The 21953-nt window shown below is 38.1% G+C and overlaps 2 protein-coding genes across 10 annotated transcripts in view; one reads left to right on the top strand and one right to left on the bottom strand.

Annotated features, from left to right (window-relative positions):
- LOC128211415 (xaa-Pro aminopeptidase 1-like) overlaps window positions 1–14013 on the bottom strand; it is a 32392-nt gene extending 18379 nt beyond the window's left edge. The window contains exons 1-7 of one of the 3 annotated variants that reach the window (XM_052916182.1): window positions 13898–14013; window positions 9610–9750; window positions 8657–8720; window positions 7713–7817; window positions 4273–4365; window positions 3565–3708; window positions 2889–2984 (exon numbers count right to left, since the gene is read on the bottom strand). In XM_052916182.1, the coding sequence (XP_052772142.1) occupies window positions 2889–2984; window positions 3565–3708; window positions 4273–4365; window positions 7713–7817; window positions 8657–8720; window positions 9610–9738 (631 nt within the window). In that variant the 5' untranslated portion in view covers window positions 9739–9750; window positions 13898–14013. Of the gene's footprint in view, window positions 1–2888; window positions 2985–3564; window positions 3709–4272; window positions 4366–7712; window positions 7818–8656; window positions 8721–9609; window positions 9751–11514; window positions 11652–13897 lie in introns of those variants that run through there. The other 2 variants (XM_052916180.1, XM_052916181.1) reach the window with 2 other exon arrangements.
- On the top strand, window positions 11671–21413 carry LOC128211417 (ADP-ribosylhydrolase ARH1-like). Of its 7 annotated transcripts, XM_052916185.1 has the most exons (5): window positions 11704–11786; window positions 13754–13812; window positions 13918–13977; window positions 14857–15062; window positions 15235–17290. In XM_052916185.1, the coding sequence occupies exons 3-5, from the start codon at window positions 13925–13927 to the stop codon at window positions 16209–16211; spliced, it is 1236 nt and encodes a 411-aa protein (XP_052772145.1). In that variant the 5' UTR covers window positions 11704–11786; window positions 13754–13812; window positions 13918–13924; the 3' UTR covers window positions 16212–17290. The 7 variants fall into 7 exon arrangements, with proteins under 7 accessions (XP_052772149.1, XP_052772147.1, XP_052772145.1 ...); XM_052916189.1 differs by lacking the exons at window positions 13754–13812; window positions 13918–13977; window positions 14857–15062; window positions 15235–17290 and adding exons at window positions 18444–18504; window positions 19190–19395; window positions 19673–21413 and having other exon boundaries at window positions 11671–11786; XM_052916187.1 differs by lacking the exon at window positions 13754–13812 and having other exon boundaries at window positions 11671–11786.
- Window positions 21414–21953: the final 540 nt, after the last annotated feature.

Genomic DNA, 21953 nt, shown 5'->3' with positions numbered 1-21953 from the left:
TCACACACTTATAACTTAGGCACCAGTATTTATTTACCCACTGATAACCAAGGCAGCAGTATTTACTTACCCACTGATAACCAAGGCACCAGTATTTACTCACACACTGATAACTAAGGAACCAGTATTTACTCACACACACTGATAACCAAGGCACCAGTATTTACTTACCCACTGATAACCAAGGCCCCAGTATTTACTCACACACTGATAACTAAGGAACCAGTATTTACTCACACACTTATAACTTAGGCACCAGTATTTATTTACCCACTGATAACCAAGGCAGCAGTATTTACTTACCCACTGATAACCAAGGCACCAGTATTTACTCACACACTGATAACTAAGGAACCAGTATTTTCTCACACACTGATAACCAAGGCACCAGTATTTACTTATCCACTGATAACCAAGGCACCAGTATTTACTTACCCACTGATAACCAAGGCACCAGTATTTACTTACACACTGATAACCAAGACACCAGTATTTACTTACCCATTGATAACCAAGGCCCCAGTATTTACTCACACACAGTGATAACTAAGGAACCAGCATTTACTACACACTGATAACTAAGGCACCAGTATTTACCCACACACTGATAACTAAGGTACAAGCATTTACTCACACACTGATAACTAAGGTACCAGCAATTACTCTCACACACTGATAACTAAGGCACCAATATTTACTCACACACACTGATAACTAAGGCACCAGTATTAATCACACACACTGATAACTAAGGCACCAGTATTTACTCACACACACTGATAACTAAGGCACCAGTATTTACTCACACACACTGATAACCAAGGCACCATCATTTACTGACACACACTGATAACTAAGGCCCCAGTATTTACTCTCACACACTGATAACCAAGGCACCAGCATTTACTCACACACACTGATAACCAAGGCACCAGCATTAACTCACACACACTGATAACTAAGGCACCAGTATTTACTCACACACACTGATAACTAAGGCCCCAGTATTTACTCTCACACACTGATAACCAAGGCACCAGCATTTACTCACACACACTGATAACTAAGGCACCAGCATTTACTCACACACACTGATAACTAAGGCACCAGCATTTACTCACACACACTGATAACTAAGGCACCAGCATTTACTCACACACACTGATAACTAAGGTACCAGCATTTACTCACACACACTGATAACTAAGGCACCAGCATTTACTCACACACACTGATAACTAAGGCACCAGCATTTACTCACACACACTGATAACTAAGGTACCAGCATTTACTCACACACACTGATAACTAAGGCACCAGCATTTACTCACACACACTGATAACTAAGGCACCAGCATTTACTCACACACACTGATAACTAAGGCACCAGTATTAACTCACACACACTGATAACTAAGGCACCAGTATTTACTCACACACACTGATAACTAAGGCACCATCATTTACTCACACACACTGATAACTAAGGCACCAGCATTTACTCACACACACTGATAACTAAGGCACCAGCATTTACTCACACACACACTGATAACTAAGGCACCAGTATTAACTCACACACACTGATAACTAAGGCACCAGTATTTACTCACACACACTGATAACTAAGGCACCATCATTTACTCACACACACTGATAACTAAGGCACCAGTATTTACTCACACACACTGATAACTAAGGCACCAGTATTAACTCACACACACTGATAACTAAGGCACCATCATTTACTCACACGCACTGATAACTAAGGCACCAGTATTTACTCACACGCACTGATAACCAAGGCACCAGTATTTACTCACATGCACTGATAACCAAGGCACCAGCATTTACTCACACACACTGATAACTAAGGCACCAGTATTTACTCACACGCACTGATAACTAAGGCCCCAGTATTTACTCTCATGCACTGATAACCAAGGCACCAGCATTTACTCACACACACTGATAACCAAGGCACCAGTATTTACTCACACACACTGATAACCAAGGCACCAGTATTTACTCACACACACTGATAACTAAGGCACCAGTATTTACTCACACACACTGATAACTAAGGCCCCAGTATTTACTCTCATGCACTGATAACCAAGGCACCAGCATTTACTCACACACACTGATAACCAAGGCACCAGTATTTACTCACACACACTGATAACCAAGGCACCAGTATTTACTCACACACACTGATAACCAAGGCACCAGCATTTACTCACACACACTGATAACCAAGGCACCAGTATTTACTCACACACACTGATAACCAAGGCACCAGTATTTACTCACACACACTGATAACCAAGGCACCAGTATTTACTCACACACACTGATAACTAAGGCAGCAGTATTTACTCACACACACTGATAACCAAGGCACCAGTATTTACTCACACACACTGATAACCAAGGCACCATCATTTACTCACACACACTGATAACCAAGGCACCAGTATTTACTCACACACACTGATAACCAAGGCACCAGTATTTACTCACACACACTGATAACCAAGGCACCAGTATTTACTCACACACACTGATAACCAAGGCACCAGTATTTACTCACACACACTGATAACCAAGGCACCAGCATTTACTCACACACACTGATAACCAAGGCACCAGTATTTACTCACACACACTGATAACTAAGGCACCAGCATTTACTCACACACACTGATAACTAAGGCACCAGCATTTACTGACACACACTGATAACTAAGGCCCCAGTATTTACTCTCATGCACTAATAACTAAGGTACAAGCATTTACTCACACACACTGATAACTAACACACCAGTATTTACTCAAATTCAGTATTGTTCAGGGCACTGTTAACAAAGCAACTAGCATTTACTCACATGCAATTTCGTCCAGGGCACTGATTACTAAGGCACCAGCATTTTTCTCTTTCATTTTTTCACGAACATCCACCACTTTATCCTGCCAGCTACAACCTGAATGTAGGGTAACAAGCATTTTTATAATCAGCCTGCTTTCTAAACCATTGCATCTTAAGCATATTTTCTATCAGACCTCTGTTCATTTTTTTATTTTTCTAAAGTTTCCACAATATAATTTTTACAAGTAAATGAAACAGTTGGTCTAATAAATGTAACTACAACCTTGTCCTTTGACCTGCCGAAATCAAAAGCAAAAGGAGTCATCTACTGACCTATATGCATACAATGTTTAAGGACTCTATAACTAGTCCTTCACATGATAAAAGATTGGAAATTGTATTATATTAAAGGTTGACTGACCTATGTGACTATTGACCTTACATTTACTAGACCAGAATCAAGAAGGGTCTTTTTCTCCTGACCAATGTGCATACAAAATGTGACGCACAGATGTAGACAGTGGACAACGTAATCCCAACGTGATTGCCATGCTTCCCAAGCAACATAAAGATGAATATGAATATATTGATTTTGATTACAATATTGTTATATTTCACATTTTGGCCAGAAATTTGTGCTAATATACCAGAAGACTCGTTATATTAATAGGATTATATTGCATTACTAGCTGTACCTGTGTAATAGTTTTCCAGTACCATGAGGCTGTTACTTGGCGGATCAGGCTGGTCAGACCACACAAGGTCAATGAGATTCTCGGCAACTGGTACCAAACTGTGCCCATTTGACTTCAATGTTCTTGCCAGTGGCGTCCAAACCTCTTGACAACAGAAAATACAACAATAAATTAGGTCATAAATTTCAAAACATTGAATCAATGGCTGAACACCAGTGGTATACATTTATATGAGTTTGTTACATACAAAGTTTCATCACTATATAAACATCATTCCCAACTCAAATTATTTAGCAAAACCTTTTTTCTTATTCGAAGTAAATGTCACCCCAAATTTGATCCAAAAGTTCACCTTCACATATGCTACATATTAAGTTGTATCACTATCATCAATTGATAACTAACAATATTGAGCAATATTTTTTCTATTTTTAGTTACAGTGACATTGATCCCACAATCCCTATGTTGGATCTCAAAATGAGTCTCAGTATGAGCTATACACCAAGTTCTTTTTTTCCATGACTACAATGTAGTTCTCATTCGTCAAGGATACACTAAGTTTTATCACAATAGATCAATCAGGCTTAAGTAATTAAACTGAACCAACAGTCGGACACGAGAATACCCATCCACCTATCGACATCCTCATTCTTATAACCCGGTTATCATTAAAAACTTGGTTTAAAATTTAATCAAAATTAGTGTACCTGCTGACATGAGGAATGGGTCTACGCCCACTTTCCCCCCCACTGGAAGCACTTTGGAGAGCCACTCCCCCTGGGTAGGGGTGCTAGGAAGACCTGAAGATTTGAATGGTTAAATATAGATATGAGGGTGTTCACGAAACTATAAGCAGTCATGCGTAAACAGTGATATAAGTTTTTTCATACCTTATCAAACGTCCTTTTAACTGCATGTCATTGCAATTTCTACAACTTACGAAAATGTTTACACCTAGCAATTGTTTGTTTATTTTGGAACACATGTTGGGGATAAATTGTAAAATTATGACCTCGGGTCACATAAGGTTTTGTGCATGATTTGTGTATTTGGGACCGACTATCGTGCTTGACTCCTCGTCTTATTCAGGTTCTGATGCAGCATCAGTATATTTCATATGAAAATAGAAAGAAAAATGTCCGGGACTAATCTTCGACCTCGAGGGACCACTAGTTCCTGAACGACCACCTGTTCGAACGACCGCAGTTTTACTGTATATGCTTCACTATAAAACTTGATGAAGATATTTCAAACACGTAATGTTTTATATGTAGGGATGGTCAAACTTCAGAAAAAAACATTGCTATTTAATTCGGTCAGACTGCATAAGACATGATTGAGCAAGGGAGGAAACAAAGTAACATTTGTTATTTTTTATAACTAAAGACCTATAACACCAGAATGAAGAGTGTGAATTGATGAAGAGGTTTGATACAAGCAATCAAGATAGTATGCCTATAAAGATGACCACGTTTGGATACAAAAGTGAACAAACCAAATTTTGACATTTTAAGGGCCATACATATGAAAATAGATCATGCAATGTAGGTGTTAAGCGAAAGCAATCTAGAAATGCTTGAGTAGGAGAAAGGACAAAGTGAATATGGTCAAATATAGACAATCCAAAGGCCATATCACTCTGAAATAAATATTAAACTAGAGATTGCTTTTTTGAAAAAGCGCATGTCTCCCCCATTGTGTGGTCGTAGGTGAGAAATAATCAATGATGGATCCCAAAATCAATAGGGGCCATCAACTAGTCATGACTAACTGGCATACCAAGTATGAAGTTCCTGGGTGTAAACGTTCTTGAGTTATTGAGCAGAAACCGGTTCTTCACCTCAAGGTCAGTGACCTTGACCTTTGACCAACTGATTGCAAAATCAACTAGACATCATGACCAACCTCACTTCAAAGTTTGGTGAACCTAGATCAAAGCATTCTCCTGATATTGCACGGAAATATTTTTTTACATTAGAGGTCACAGCGACGTTGACCTTTGACCTTGTGACCCCCCAAAATATAGGAGTTTTCTAAACCTCATGATCAACCTCCCTACCAAGTTTGGTGAACCTAGGTCAAACCATTCTCAAGATATTGAGCGGAAATGTTTTTTACATTGGGGGTCGCCGCGACCTTGACCTTTGACCTAGTGACCCCAAAAACAATAGGGATCTTCTACACCTCATGACCAACCTCCCTACCAAGTTTGGTGAACCTAGGTCAAACCGTTCTCAAGATTTTGAGCAGAAATGTTTTTTATATTGGGGGTCGCCGCGACCTTGACCTTTGACCTAACGACCCCAAAAACAATAGGGATCCTCTACACCTCACGACCAACCTCCCTACCAAGTTTGGTGAACCTAGGTCAAACCATTCTCAAGATATTGAGCGGAAATGTTTTTTACATTGGGGGTCGCCGCGACCTTGACCTTTGACCTAGTGACCCCAAAAACAATAGGGATCCTCTACACCTCACGACCAACCTCCCTACCAAGTTTGGTGAACCTAGGTCAAACCATTCTCAAGATATTGAGCGGAAATGTTTTTTACATTGGGGGTCGCCGCGACCTTGACCTTTGACCTAGTGACCCCAAAAACAATAGGGATCCTCTACACCTCACGACCAACCTCCCTACCAAGTTTGGTGAACCTAGGTCAAACCATTCTCAAGATATTGAGCGGAAATGTTTTTTACATTGGGGGTCGCCGCGACCTTGACCTTTGACCTAGTGACCCCAAAAACAATAGGGATCCTCTACACCTCACGACCAACCTCCCTACCAAGTTTGGTGAACCTAGGTCAAACCATTCTCAAGATATTGAGCGGAAATGTTTTTTACATTGGGGGTCGCCGCGACCTTGACCTTTGACCTAGTGACCCCAAAAACAATAGGGATCTTCTACACCTCATGACCAACCTCCCTACCAAGTTTGGTGAACCTAGGTCAAACCATTGTCAAGATATTGAGCGGAAATGTTTTTTACATTGGGGGTCGCCGCGACCTTGACCTTTGACCTAGTGACCCCAAAAACAATAGGGATCTTCTACACCTCATGACCAACCTCCCTACCAAGTTTGGTGAACCTAGGTCAAACCATTGTCAAGATATTGAGCGGAAATGTTTTTTACATTGGGGGTCGCCGCGACCTTGACCTTTGACCTAATGACCCCAAAAACAATAGGGATCTTCTACACCTCATGACCAACCTCCCTACCAAGTTTGGTGATCCTAGGTCATGCGGTTTTCCAGTTATCGATCGGAAACGAAGTGTGACGTACGGACGGACTGACGGACTGACGGACTACCGGACTACCGGACTACCGGACTGACGGACAGGGCAAAAACAATATGTCTCCCCCAGAGAGGGGGAGACATAAATATATCAGCTAATTGATCTTGATTGAGATATTATGGCCATAAATATTGTGACCACTTTTGATAGAGTTTGAATTAAAATTGAACAAGTAAGAGAACAGACAAAATAAATTTGGTAAAAATATTCAAGAGCCATATGTCTTGATTGAATAGTGTCATCTAGCTGTTGATCAAACTCAGTCCAGATATTATACCAATAAACAATGTGACCATGTTTGATACAAGATTGGATAAGAAATGCGCAAGTTAGCGAGCAGACAAAGTCAATATATTATAATAGGTCAAATTCTGCCAAAGAAAGGACCACAACTCTACAGTGAATAGCAAGTTGACATGAACGTGTAAAGCAGCTGCCAACAATACAGATGACAACACGGACATCAAATTGGATGACAAGGCTGAACAAAATGATCCATGTAATAGAGCTCCATAATTCTACCTCTTACTATGCCACACAGAGAAACAAAACAACAGGGCCATAACTCTGGTTACACAAAATCCTTCCTTTACGGTCATCTGCACATGATACCGGTGTCATTTGTGACAGCTTGAAGCTAGACCTCATAGGAGTTTGTACAGTCATGTATTGATAAAAAAAAAGAGGACTAAAATGGCCCTATATCGCTCACCTGATTAAAATGACCAATTAGTCAGTGGTTATTACGGATGTTGATAAACGGCCACTACATGAGGCTCCATATTAGTTATCAAAAGTATTGGCCAGTGTAAGTATTTAGAAAACCTGGGACCCCTGCCAAACCACTAACCATCTTTCATGAGCGCCCAGTTCCCATCCATCTGTTTCTCTGCCTGCAGGAAGTAGCGTCCGTCTGTCCACATTTTCGCTTCATGCTCTGTGATGACTGCTGTTCCTATAAGGAGATGTCCAGTTATCATTATCTGCCCTTCAGTTCATAATCAATTTAATCATGATCTTGATAAGATAATTATAATGGTTAGACGTTTATAAATGTGATTTCAATATTTCATTGTTATTTACTCAGTCACATAATTATATATTAGCTTTGTAAGGTAAGTAAACAGCAATTAAAATTTGAAGTTTTCAGAGGGCTGCCTCGATGACTTAAAATTTGTACTGTTTCTGTTTAAATTGATTCATTAACAGATTTTGCATTTTAAAGTCTAAATTAATAGGCTTATAATCAGTTATATACATGTTGGTACATTTCATGAAAAAAAGAAATACAGTGAGACACTCCTCGAATGTTTTTTGTTTTGGTAACTAAAACAGCTTTAACCTTAAAAGGGAAGCCAAAATGTGAAGGGTAAAACAGTCATTAGCTGAAACCACATTTAAATATCTAATTTAAAGAGCAAATGAATGAAAATATTTTATAACGGTAAAAAAATCCACAATAGAAATTTTCAAGAATTGCTGCTTCACATTGTTAAAACTGGAAATTCAATATTTAAACTGGACAGTGAATGGTTAATGGGTTCTGTAGCCCAGAAGTAGTCAAGTCCAAATAAAGAGCCAATGGAACATTCAAAATCACTGTTCAGCAAAACATGAAACTCCCAAAAAGAAAGATTGGGCAACCATTTACCTGTTAGTGGCAAGTAAAAGGTAACAGCTATTTGTCTGGGGTAAGGTGAACAAATTTTCTAAAGCCAATTACTGCAGAATGCTATTTTAGTCAAACAAAATGAATACTGGTACTATAATGTTATGATCTGAGCGGACACATACCTGCTGATCCATCAAAGCCGGACACAAAGGGCCGTCTACAGTCACATGGCGCTATATACTCACTCTGTAAGAAATACCATTAGATTGGGAATAAACTGACCAGTCACCATAGCCATCATTGCAGCTTGTCATGATCATGTGGCGAGGTTTTCCAGTTAATCCATTGAATAGCAAATCCATGCGTTATAACTAATTTACAAATATAATCCTTATTGATCAACTGATTGATTGGCAACTGCCAACTAGTCAATTCCAACATGAATCCTGCTGGATTACTGCAATATAAGTTAAATGGTAAAGTTCCAATGTCAAACTAAAACTGGCTTTGACCATTTTATGAGTCAAAATCCTTTATCACAAGACATTCTCTACTTAATGGGCAGTTTATTTGTTTATATCCGCAAAAAGAGAAAGAAATAAAAGGCTGAATTATGCCTTTTTAACACTTTTACCAAGCCACACAGCCTTTTTTTATTCTCAGGATATAAGATTGTGGCATCTTAACTATAATGTATCACACACTGTATGCACTTCTCTTATAATTCTCAATGCAGGAACACCTTCAGTTTTTCAACTTCACGGAACAGGAGAATATTTTTATCATATTTAGAAATGCCCTGACAGAGACTTAAATCTGAAACCCTTGCGAAGATCAGCAATGCAGTATATAAAACGATGACGACCTTACTGACTAAGCTAGCCGGGAAACTCCCAAAAAGACTGCAGAATTATAAGCGAAATATACTCATTGACCTAAAATAATTGTTCATATTTCCTTAATATTTATTTTGTTGTTACCAATTCTGTTAAATATTGTATACATTATAATATGTTGAACATTAATCAGTTTCATTCATGAAATGGATAATTGATAGAAACAACCTCTTTGGTTATTGCAAAATAAACATTGATGGTAATTGTTTGATTTTCAATCCCTACTTTAAGTGTCTTACCATATGAGCATCTCCTGATGGCACAATGTAGGCATTCAATGGTTCTGATACATGGGCCTTGTTCTTCATTAATGAGCGCACCTTCGTCAGTATTGTACTGGTATTCTTTGCAGCCATGGCTACTTTCATTGGTATTAAAGTCTGTAAAAATACATGCATATGTAAAAAAAAATCATTTTCTACCAGAATCCTGCAAATATTATCAAACTATATCTGGTACAGAACCGGATCGCTGTGTGGAGATTTTTTTTTAACTTTTGGAAACTTCAACGAATTTCTTCCAACTAAGCGCATGTTCAGGTAAGAATTCTGGTTGCTATTGAAAGATTGGAGGGTAATGAGCATGTTGGCTGCATGTTTTGTTTGCAACTTTTCGTTTGGGTTCTTTTATTGGCATGTTTTTTGTATTCAAAACATTTCGATCAACTTTCAGTTGTTTTACTGTCCACTTTAGGCATAACAAGACTTTCTGACATTGTTAGTTTAAACATTATATATTTTACAACGATTGTGAAGGAAGTTATGATAACTTATACTAAGTCACTCTCTTTGGCACGATGTTGCGCTAGAGTGTGGTCTTGTGTTGTGGGGGAAACTGGAGTGCCCGGAGAAAACCTACTTGTCCGGCTTGGTGACCACTAACAAAACTCATATGCGCCAGGGCTGGGAATCAAACCTGATTGCCTTGGTGAGAAGCGAGTGCGCTAACCACTACACTAACCGGACAACCTGTTTCTGACATTGTTATGCACCACTCAATTGTAACCATGGCCCCCCAGGTCCAGGGGTATAGCGGGAATAGCGGGGAAATGGGCTGTGTTTTTACCTTTCAGGTGGCCCTGAAGTGCCAGGTGAATGCCGTGGTTTTGTCTTCGCGCCAAAAATAGTGGGGAATGGTCCTTACGTTGGGTCCCTGCGGTGCGGGGCATTTGGCGGGGATTTAACCAGCAGTTTACCTGGACTTGGCTGGACCGAAAGTCAAAGTCCCCGCTATTTCCTAGACCTGGGGGGGCCGTGGTTTCAATTGACTGGTGCATTATGCACCAGTCAATTGTAACCACGGCCCCCCCCCCCCAGGTCCGGGGGTATATCGGGGATAGCCGGGGAAATGGGCCGTGTGTTTACCTTTCAGGTGGCCCCGCGGTGCCGGGTGAATGCGGTGGTTTTGTCTTCGCACAACATATAGCAGGGAATGGGCCTTACCTAGGGTTTTGCGGGGATTTTACTACAAGTTCGTCCACGCAGGACGGGGATTTTACCCGGGGTTTGCTGGACCGAAAGTCAAAGTCCCCGCTATTTCCCGTCATATGACACCAAAGCAGATCATCTGTTCATTCCTATCAAACCAGGCTACTAAGTACTGTGCGCTCATAAGCCCACAACCACAGGTGCTTGACACAAACTTTTTTTAATGTTCTATATGGGCTATATACTATATTAAGATATCTTGATACACATTAGTCTAAAATAATAGACGTGTTATACGGGATTCTTCCAATCCCTAACGTCGTGAAGGATTTGCCATATCAAAAATCTAAAAAAAATCTGTCAACGTACAATTATTTGGACTAAATACACATATGTAGGCCGATTTTTGATTATGTGGCGCCTGTGCCCACAACAGCTTTAGCTACAATAATGAGCGATCAGGGATACTTTTTTTATTATTTTGACATTTCATGTGTATCCCTGTGATCCACGAGTCTGCCATAGTCTAAAAATCGTCAAAAGACCCATTGACGGCCATTTAGGTGGACTAACAACAGCTTCTGCTCGATGACTTATGTGACATGTCATGTTTGATGCAGTGGGATAAAGAATATATCAGCTTTAACATTTAGAAATAACAGAATGGCTATAACTGGACTTTTTGCTGTACATAATCGCATTTCTTTTCTTTCTTACCGACAGCGTACGTACTTTCACTTTGGTGATGAAGTGATAACGGCAATGCTAAAACGGTGATTTGTAAACTTCACGAACTAGGAAAACGCACGGCTGAATTGACGCGGTCGGATATGTTTCTTTAAATGTGTGTATATATGTATGAGTCATTTGTGGTTATCATTTCCTATGATAAAATTTAATGATCTGTTTGGATATTTGTAATTTGATTGTATCGAGGGAAGTGAATGTAATACGAGAATGTTTGCCTCGTTCTGGTGAAGAAATTTAAGGTATGCACATATCTAATTAAAGAGCTATATATACTGTCCAGAGTGTACATGTAGGACATGAGTAGCGACACACGATCGTATGCCTTTTTGATATCTTATTTTCTTGTTTTATAACAGGATTTTGTCTCGAAGACTTTTATACTTCATTTTTGACCAACAATACGTAATTAAAATTATTGTGTTTTTTATTTGATACTTTTAAAAGGAAACGATGACGATTTAATAAATTAAAATTGCGAAAGTTCTTAAATGTGTGTCTTTCTGCTGCTCAATGTTACGTCTTGACGTGAAATAACAGTGTAATCATAATTGATACTTCTATATCAAACTTCTTTTATTTTCAGTTTAAGTTTTTACTATATTAATCTCGGAATTGACAAAAAAAAAGAATAGAGCAGTTAGATCAGGTAGTCTAAAATAATATACGTGTTATACGGGATTCTTCCAATCCCTAACTAAAATAATATACGTGTTATACGGGATTCTTCCAATCCCTAACGTCGTGAAGGATTTGCCATATCAAAAATCTAAAAAAAATCCGTCAACGTACAATTATTTGGACTATTAGATCAGGTGCGTAGCTGACTGTACGCAAATACGCAGTTGCGTAATGAAATTTTGAAAGTTTTTGTCATACCAGAAATTAGAAAAAAAAACACGAAGGGGAAGGGGTTGAAGGGGTTACATGTACATGTAGGCATTGATTACAAGATATATATATATATATAAATAATCAGGAAATTTTAAAACGACATATCACAGGCTCATTAAAGTATGCCTTGGTCCGAATTCGGACACCTGCTTAAAACTGCACTCTCACAGAGTTACCGTTTTTACAACTTTTTTTTATTTTTTGTCTTGGAATGAGCAAATTTTTGCGAAAATATCTCCAAACCAGTGATAAAAGACTGCTGACAAAAGATCAGATCGCAGATTTCCTTTCCAAAATAAATGTATCATGGCTCAAACCGTTACTAACGGTTTAAGAAAAATGCATAAAACATCATTTTTTGAACTTAAAAATCAAAATCTGCGATCTTATTTTTTTGTCAGCCATCTTATATGACTGGTTTACATGTATTTTCGCATAAATTGGCTCGATCAAAGACAAAAGAAAGTTGTCAAAACGTTCAGTCTGTGAGAGTGCAGCTTTAAAGGTCAGGCGAGGAATCAAGCCCTGATGGCTCTCATGCGCTCTGGCCTGTACGAGACATTTCAGTGACATTCTTCCCCGTGAACTAGAATAATGTCTTCGAATTCCAGGAAATCAATGCTAAGGATTAGACAATTTAAAACTGAAATAGCCTTCAGCTCAGCGGCCATGCAAATACCATCGACCACAATGGGCGGGGGGCATTTTTTTACAATAATCTTTTCCAGACGCGTAGCTAGGGCCAATTTGGGATTACGCAGACCGGTCGACGGACAGAATATTTACCCCTTCACCCCTACCCCCCCCCCCCCCCCCCCCCCCCCCCTAGTGTTTTAATTTCAAATTCGGAGGCTTTAGTATGTCAACAACTTTTCGACCTGTCAAAATGTCATTACGCAACTGCGTATTTGCGTACAGTCAGCTATACGCGTCTGATTTCATTTGTAAGAATTATGTTCGAAGGCAAATATCGCGCGTCGCGGCTCGTGTGTGCCCCGATCGATTTTCTCTCCATCTACAACTCTGTGTGATTTCAGAGAGCTTCCAATAATATGTGTTCTCATGCGCAGCAGTGTATTCTCCATATTCTAATGCCTAAGCTTTGAATACTTTCATAGAATCTACCATTTTTATCAGTAAGTGTTTAGATGTGTTTTATGAACTACATGGATATTCTATATATATATATAGAATATATAGAATATCCATGTAGTTCATAAAAGACTGTATGTATATATACGACACTGCATGGTAGATGGAGACTGAACAGTACATATGATATTTCATACAGTAGGAATTTATTGTTTTATTCCAGCATCAACATTCAGCTGCTCTGAATTAATTTTCAGATATTTCGCGAGCATACCTTAAAGTGTAAGTATAATAACATATATTTAAAATAAGTAAACGTGCATTTTCAAATAGTACAATAACGATTTTTTGCAAAATTCTCACTTACATTTCAATTTATCTTCGCAGACGTGTAATGGGTGGAGCGCATTCTAGACCATCAAATGCCGCAGTGCCTCTTGAAGAAAGGTATGTACATGCATGTATATATTATATCGAGTGCCTTCTGGCAATATAAATACTTCAGCAGTAAATGCAAGTTACATCGGGCTCATGTTTTGTACAGTTAATCAAAGTAAATTCACATGTCTTATGAAGATCAAGAGAATAATCAAGTCAAGCCAAGTGTTTAATTGGTAACAAAAAGACAATACAGTACAAACATATGTTATGCTTACCTCCCTTTATGTTGTATACAATGAGTACACTAGGTTAATTTGTGTAATGTCTCGGATAATAGTATAGAAGGACTTTAAATAGGTGCCGTTAGAACACCAATTAAATAATTATTGTTGACGCACATCACTTTATTTTTACATATGTGAAACATGGTGTTCACACTCAAAGCAGTAATATTCTCATTTTCTTGAAAACCATACACACATGCGCGCTCGCACACACAGTCACACACACGGTTGTCTCTAAGGTTATTTTTTATGTCTGCCAATCAGATATATTGAGAATAATGATTGTCCTTATCTTATCATGTAAACACCTTTCAATGTTTTGTGTAATGCTGATGTTATATTTTTCTGAAAGTAGACCAATTTAAAATAAAGTTATTTATTGACCAAAGCTATTAAATGTTTATTGCCTGAGGTTATTCACAATTGAATTAATTAATCCTTTTACCAAAATAAAAAGGAATAAAAAAACATAAATAAATAAATAAATAAATAAATAAATAAATAAATAAATAAATAAATAAATAAAATAAATAAATAAATAAATAAATAAATAAATAAATAAATAAATAAATAAATAAATAAATAAATAAATAAATAAATATACTTTTTTGGTCTGTGTTATCTGTATAAAGATTACTTATTGCTGTATACATTGATTCAGGTACATGGCATGTATGGTGCTTAGCGGCGCGGGTGATGCTCTTGGATACAAAAAAGGCAAATGGGAGTTTAATTTTTCCGGCCCCGAAATCCACCGAGAGTTGAAAGAACTGGGCGGTCTTGGAAATATTCAGGTGAACAAAGACGACTTTCCGGTCAGCGATGATACGGTCATGCAGCTTGCCTTGGCGGAAGCTTTGGTCCAAGGTAATACGTGGTATATGTGTTATCGTTCCTGTAACTCATGTCACGCTTATTTATAAAAGCGTGAGGTTGTCTCGTCAAAATACACGTGCATTAATGTGTAATACTGTGCTGAAATTTCATATTAAATAAATGTAAAACTTTCAGTAACACAATGTTTTTTTTTATTTGAAAGGTAAGAGAGGTGAAGATTTATACAAAGAAATTTCAACTAAGTTTCAAGAATGCTCTATGGATATGGGCGGCAGAGCTGCCGGTCAAACTTGCATGGATGCCGTCTACCGTATGAAACAGGATAGGTACATAAGTTACAGGATACCCTTCAATGCAAAAGGAGGAGGATGCGGGGCAGCAATGAGATCCATGTGTATTGGCCTTCTGTTTCCTCGCCCGGAGGAAATTCAAGATCTAATTGAGGTCAGCATCGAGTCGGGGCGGATGACACATAACAATCCAACAGGTTACCTCGGAGCACTAGCTTCGGCATTGTTTACTTCCTACGGGATACAACAAAAACCTTTGGTTGAGTGGGGAAAAGGTTTGATGGACACTCTTCCATTGGCTATGAGGTATATTGAAGAAACGGGTTTTGATGTTGAAAACAACAAAAAACATTGGGACTATTTTACGGATCAATGGACAAAGTATTTAAAATTAAGACAAATAAGCGATGGGAAATCTAAACCAGTATTTCCATGGAAGTACGGTGTCAAGGAAAGAGATGAGTTCTATAAGTCCATCAGTTTTGCTGACCATGGCGGAAATTCCGGACACGATGCTCCAATGATAGCCTATGACGCGATTCTCAGCCACAATGGAACATGGACAGACCTTTGTCATCATGGAATGTTCCATGGCGGAGACAATGACAGCACTGGTGTAATAACCGGAGCGTTATTTGGGGCATTGAATGGATTTAGTAGTGTCCCTGAGGGGAATTACAAGAACTTGGAATACAGGGATCGTCTAGAAAATATTGCCACACTGCTGTTTGAAATGAACCATAAGGATGAAGCGAAAACAAAATTAGAAGAACCGAAAAGTATTCCAGGGGAGGCACAGCAAAATTGTGAAGACACTAAGAATCTTTCAGGAAAGGCGACTGCAGAGTCAGGAGAAACAAAGAGTCCTACAGGAAAGGCAACTGAATAGTTAAGTGAAACTAAGAGTCTTCCAGGAGGGACAACTGCAACGTCAGGAGAAACAAAAATCTCCAGAAGGGGCAATGCTGACGCCCAAGGAAACAAACCGTTCTGAAAAAGAAATAACGGCAACATCGGACGGAACGTTGCCAAATGATAGCCAACAACAAGTAGATAGCAGTGTCAATATTGCGTAATCAGCTTCAAACAGTAATCAATATACCGTAACAGAGACGGGAAAGTAATGATGAACAACATAAAACTCTTGTTTAAATAAACTGTAAGCGTAAAATATAGCTTAAATTAGTAAATGTTGTATCTATGTATGATTGCGTCTTAATTACATACATGTACATAGTAATAAGAAAGAATTTACGGCGCCTTTTGCAACGACAAGCGTCTACTTGTTAATACCATCAACGCTCTTTATACTGACGGACTGTCACATATCTGAGTGTGAGTGTACAACTATAATATGTGGAACAAATTAATATCAATTTAAATGTGCTCTGCTCGCATCATCTGTATTTATATCTTCAACAAAATTAATGTATGTTAGTATTTTCTTTTTTGTAAAAGAATGCAGCTGTACATACATGTATAATATTTAATTTATTTATGTTTGCATTTATGCATTGTAGCTATGTCTACCTCTTGACAGTGAATGGAGTATAGAACAAATCGGTGTTATAAAAGAAGATAATTTATTGCGATATGTATTGTAGTATGTTCAATGTCGCTAGTATAATGCTTAAAGGCCGATATAATTCCAATATTTTCATACCAATTAAATGATGGCAAAACTAACATTTTATAGCTTAATCAAGTGACTAATGCCCCTTTAACTTTTTTCTGATTTATCAACCCTATATATTATTACATTTTAGTAATACGAAAGAAAAGCAAAAACATTTTTGCAAGGCATCATATAACATCGTGAAATAGATATTATAATATATTGTTTAGTAAGAAACAGAAATAAATAAACAAGCCTTTGGTAGCAATATTTTTAATAACGCTATAGAGCTAAATTTCTAAAATGTTCTCTTTTCGTTTCGCTGTTTTTGTTTTGTTGAAATACACTTTCAAAATAAACCGTGTTCTTTTATTTAAAACGACATTGGGAAATGATGAGTTAAAATTAAAGTGGTACTAAAAATTAAAAACATAAATATTTGAGAAAATTATGTATTACATTATAACTTTTATGAAAGTTCGTTGTAATGGTATCATATCGTTGCTGTGTCATTCATCAGCAACAATCTGGAAAGGGTAGGGAGCGGGAGGTGGTGCTGTCCCTGGAAAGGGTAGGGAGCGGGAGGTGGTGCTGTCCCTGGAAAGGGTAGGGAGCGGGAGGTGGTGCTGTCCCTGGAAAGGGTAGGGAGCGGGAGGTGGTGCTGTCCCTGGAAAGGGTAGGGAGCGGGAGGTGGTGCTGTCCCTGGAAAGGGTAGGGAGCGGGAGGTGGTGCTGTCCCTGGAAAGGGTAGGGAGCGGGAGGTGGTGCTGTCTCTGGAAAGGGTAGGGAGCGGGAGGTGGTGCTGTCCCTGGAAAGGGTAGGGAGCGGGAGGTGGTGCTGTCCCTGCCGTTGGATCTTACCTGTGAGATACATATCCATACAGTTTAGGATTAACGTTTTGAAAAGCCTTAAAAATATATTGAAAGTGTAACTTTTTCTAAACAAATGAAACAGGAAAAAATGATTGTTTATTACAACAGGCGCTTGATGTTTAAAAACAAAGCAAAAATCTTGACTGTCCGAGATCAATATGCTCCCGTCCGGGATTCAATCCACTGCAGGTTGAATGTATGCATATGCATGTGTCGCACAGTTTGTTTTTCTTAGTTTTCGTTTGGTCACGTATAAAACAATTAATATAATCCATACTTTCATTATTATTATTATTCATTTCTGTAAATACTAAAAGAGGCCAATATCATGTGAATTATGATGGCACCCGCGAGCTATTCTTTGCCTGTATGTCGGTTATCTACGCTTCATGACATTTCCAACATCTACCCTCCACTTTTGGTATATGATGAATTATCTGAATTCTTCATATTTCGGACGTACGCGTATTATAACGATACATTTATTTCCGAACACTACCCTTTATGGATAATACATGCAGTTATTTTACTGTATACGTGGATTACTTAAGCATTAGGTTTGCCTACTTTTATTAATTTGTATTACTTTATGTATACGTATACTATCACTGTATATGTGTATATTTACACTACAGGATCTGCAGTTATGGGCGGATTGCAGTCACGGATCTCACATGGAGCATCCCTCGAAGAGAGGTATATCATTTATTTGTTTTCTGTGATGTGTTATCGGTACAATAGGAGCACCGTATAAGATGTTCGGTCAATCAAGTTATGCGATATGTGCTTAGGAAAACATTGATGCTACAAATGATGCAAAACTCTCACTGAATAATAGCCTTGTACAACTGCTCTAAAATTGAATTGATAAATGTGCATGTAAATGTGTTTTGGCTCGGTTACAGAAGGTTATTTTTAAGTTGATCGGATGGTGTGTGTATTAATATATGTAGTTTAAAACCTTTAAAGATTTTAACAGTTGACAACGTCATACGATTAATACGTTAACACCATTCCCCAATGATGACAATAATGTTCTTAAATAAAGCCTAAAAAGCATTCTTACACTACCTGTTTTTGAAAAGGATGTGACCCTACACAAACCCATTTTTTGCCTAACTATAGTTCAATGTAGAAATAACATGATGTTCAATATTCATAATCACATCGCTCTAAATCCTGTTCGCATGTCATGATGTTCAAAAGCGCGCATGTCTAAAACAATCATGCCGTGGTGTTGAAAATACGTTGTGCACAAGTATATTTGATGTAGATAATTATTTTTTGAATGCGTCTGAGCAATTCAGTGGTGATCTATTTCGAAGAACTGTTCATATTCATAGATCCCCACTGAAGGGACTACACAATGTGTGTGTTTCAGATATAAGGCATGTATGGTGCTGAGCGGAGCCGGTGATGCTCTTGGCTACAAAGACAGCGATTGGGAGTTCAATTTCTCGGGACCGGCTATCCACCGAGAGCTAAAGGAGCTGGGAGGTCTTTCAAAGATTGAGTTGAACAAAGAAGAGTGGCCTTGCAGCGACGATACGGTCATGCATATTGCCTTGGCTGAAGCATTAGTTCAAGGTGAATACATTATCTTGCTGTTGACTTTCCCTCTTATTTATCACAACATAGTGGTAATTTATATATATTTATCAGACAAGCGCTTTGTTTAACAAACTATGTTGCTAGCGTGCACAATATATATATATATATATATATTTGCTTTCGATTTAATCTTAATTATTTAAGTACGGTATTCATGATCGAAAATTTAATTTATTAACAAAAAACTGAACATTATTGACCATTATAACCTTTATTATTAATTGAGACATAATAAATTCATGTTTAAACACAGGTCAAAGAGGGGAAGAATTGCACACACTGATGGCTACGAAGTTTATAGCCTGTACAACCCACATGATGGGAAGAAGGCCGGGCCGAACTTGCATGAATTCGTTTTACTGTTTGAATCAGAATAAGGACAAAGGTTACAGGATACCCTTCAATGCGAAAGGAGGAGGATGCGGAGCAGCAATGAGATCTATGTGTATTGGCCTTCTGTTTCCTCGACCTGAGGAAATTCAAGATCTAATTGAGGTCAGCATCGAGTCGGGCCGGATGACACACAACAATCCATCAGGCTACCTTGGAGCACTAGCTTCGGCATTGTTTACTTCCTATGGAATACAACAAAAATCTTTGGTTGAGTGGGGGAAAGGTTTGATGGACACTCTTCCATTGGCTTTGAAGTATATAGAAGAATCTGGCTTTGATGTTGAAGACAACAAAGCACATTGGGACTATTTTACAGACCAATGGACAAAGTATTTAGAATTAAGACAAATAAGCGATGGAAAATCTAAACCAGTATTTCCATGGAAGTACGGTGTCAAGGAAAGAGATGAATTCTATAAGTCCATCAGTTTTGATGGACATGGAGGAGCATCAGGACATGATGCTCCAATGATAGCCTATGACGCGATTCTCAGCCACGATGGAACCTGGACAGACCTTTGTCATCATGGAATGCTCCATGGCGGAGACAATGACAGCACTGGTGTAATAACCGGAGCGTTATTTGGGGCGTTGAATGGATTTAGTAGTGTTCCTGAGGGGAATTACAAGAACTTGGAATTCAGGGAACGTTTGGAGGATCTTGCTACTTTGCTATTTCAATTAAATAAACAAAAAGAAACAAACGCAGAGTTAGAAGAAACAAGTAGTCCGCTATGTGGGGCAAGGCTTTCATCAGGAAGGGATGAAAAAATACAGAGTTAGGAGAAACAAAGAGTTCGCTGTGTGAAGCAAGGCATTTTCCAGAAAGAGAAGAAACACACACAGAGTCCGGAGAAATAAAGAGTCCGCTGTGTGAGGCAAGGCTTTCTCCAGAAAGAGAAAAAGCAAAGACACCAGATGGAGAAGCAGAAACAAAGTCAAAGACAACCGGTCCGCCAGGAGCAGCAAACATCAAGCCAGGAGAAACAAAAGTCCATCTAGAGAAGCAAGTTGGCGATGTTGTTATGGAGCAATCAACAAAATAATATTGTTTTTTCAGAACTTCATCACTTCCTTCACTAGACGAAGACAGAAAGAGAAACTTAGAAAGAGACAAGTTTCAATAATATTAACCTAATTGTGTCATATTGTCCGCACTGGTCAATATAGCCTTTTGGGCTTCTCCTGTGTTATAAATATGTATATAGATACTGTTTATAATATTTAAGGTGGAATATTCATCTGTCTAAAAATCGTTTAAAATTTGTTGCGAATGGGCAAACGTATTTATTTCAAAATACATGTAGTGAGAATAACCGTAGCTGTCAATATATGCATGGCGACCTTTTAGCATTTCAACATAGGTCAGTGGTAAATGATTTTCTGCAGTTAATTATGTTTTATCGTATTTGTTGTACAAATTGATATTAATGAATATAATTGTGTGTGTATATGCATGGTTATTAGACATAACTATACTTACATGAGTATAATATACAAGTCACTGTGTTTTTTAAAATACCTTCAACAATTGAATTTGGAGCTCTTTTAAATCTGAAATGTACCATTTTTCTTAAAAATTGGTAATATTAAAGGAGAGCATTGTTGTTGTTTTTTCATTACTGTATCTATGAAAATTAAGCTGCCCTTAACTGTTACCGCCTTTTGCATTGCCACTGGGATATTTTTTAATAATCAGGGGAGGGGTAATTATTTATTTTAATCAAAATGGTGGATACATGGGATCGTCCCATGGTAAAAATAGTAAAACGGAACTTTCAGATTTGTAAGTTGATATTGAAATTGAAAAGGCGCGTTTAAAGCATGATTTGAATAATTATAACGCCGAAGAAAAACGCCACAGGGGTGATATTTGACTGAGAGGGCGCAGTTTCATAAACATGTAGAAATAACTGTATGATACTAGAAAATGTCCCCTGAGTTTATTTTCACATGGTCCAACTTCTCCATCTTAACAGGAAAGTTGACTTTTAAATGCCTTTCTAGATCTTATCCTTACTATGCTTGAAGATCTATGAAATTTAGGTCCAATAAGCTAAACAAGAAAAGTCTTTAAAAAAGATAAACGCGATAAATATGTAAACAATGTGAAGAGTGTATGAGATAGCAGTATGAATTTG

This window comes from Mya arenaria, chromosome 12, assembly GCF_026914265.1.
Source record: "Mya arenaria isolate MELC-2E11 chromosome 12, ASM2691426v1".
NCBI classification, from domain to species: Eukaryota; Metazoa; Mollusca; class Bivalvia; order Myida; family Myidae; genus Mya; species Mya arenaria.
Note: the sequence above shows the minus strand (reverse complement) of the source record. Positions and strands in the feature narration are given on the sequence as shown.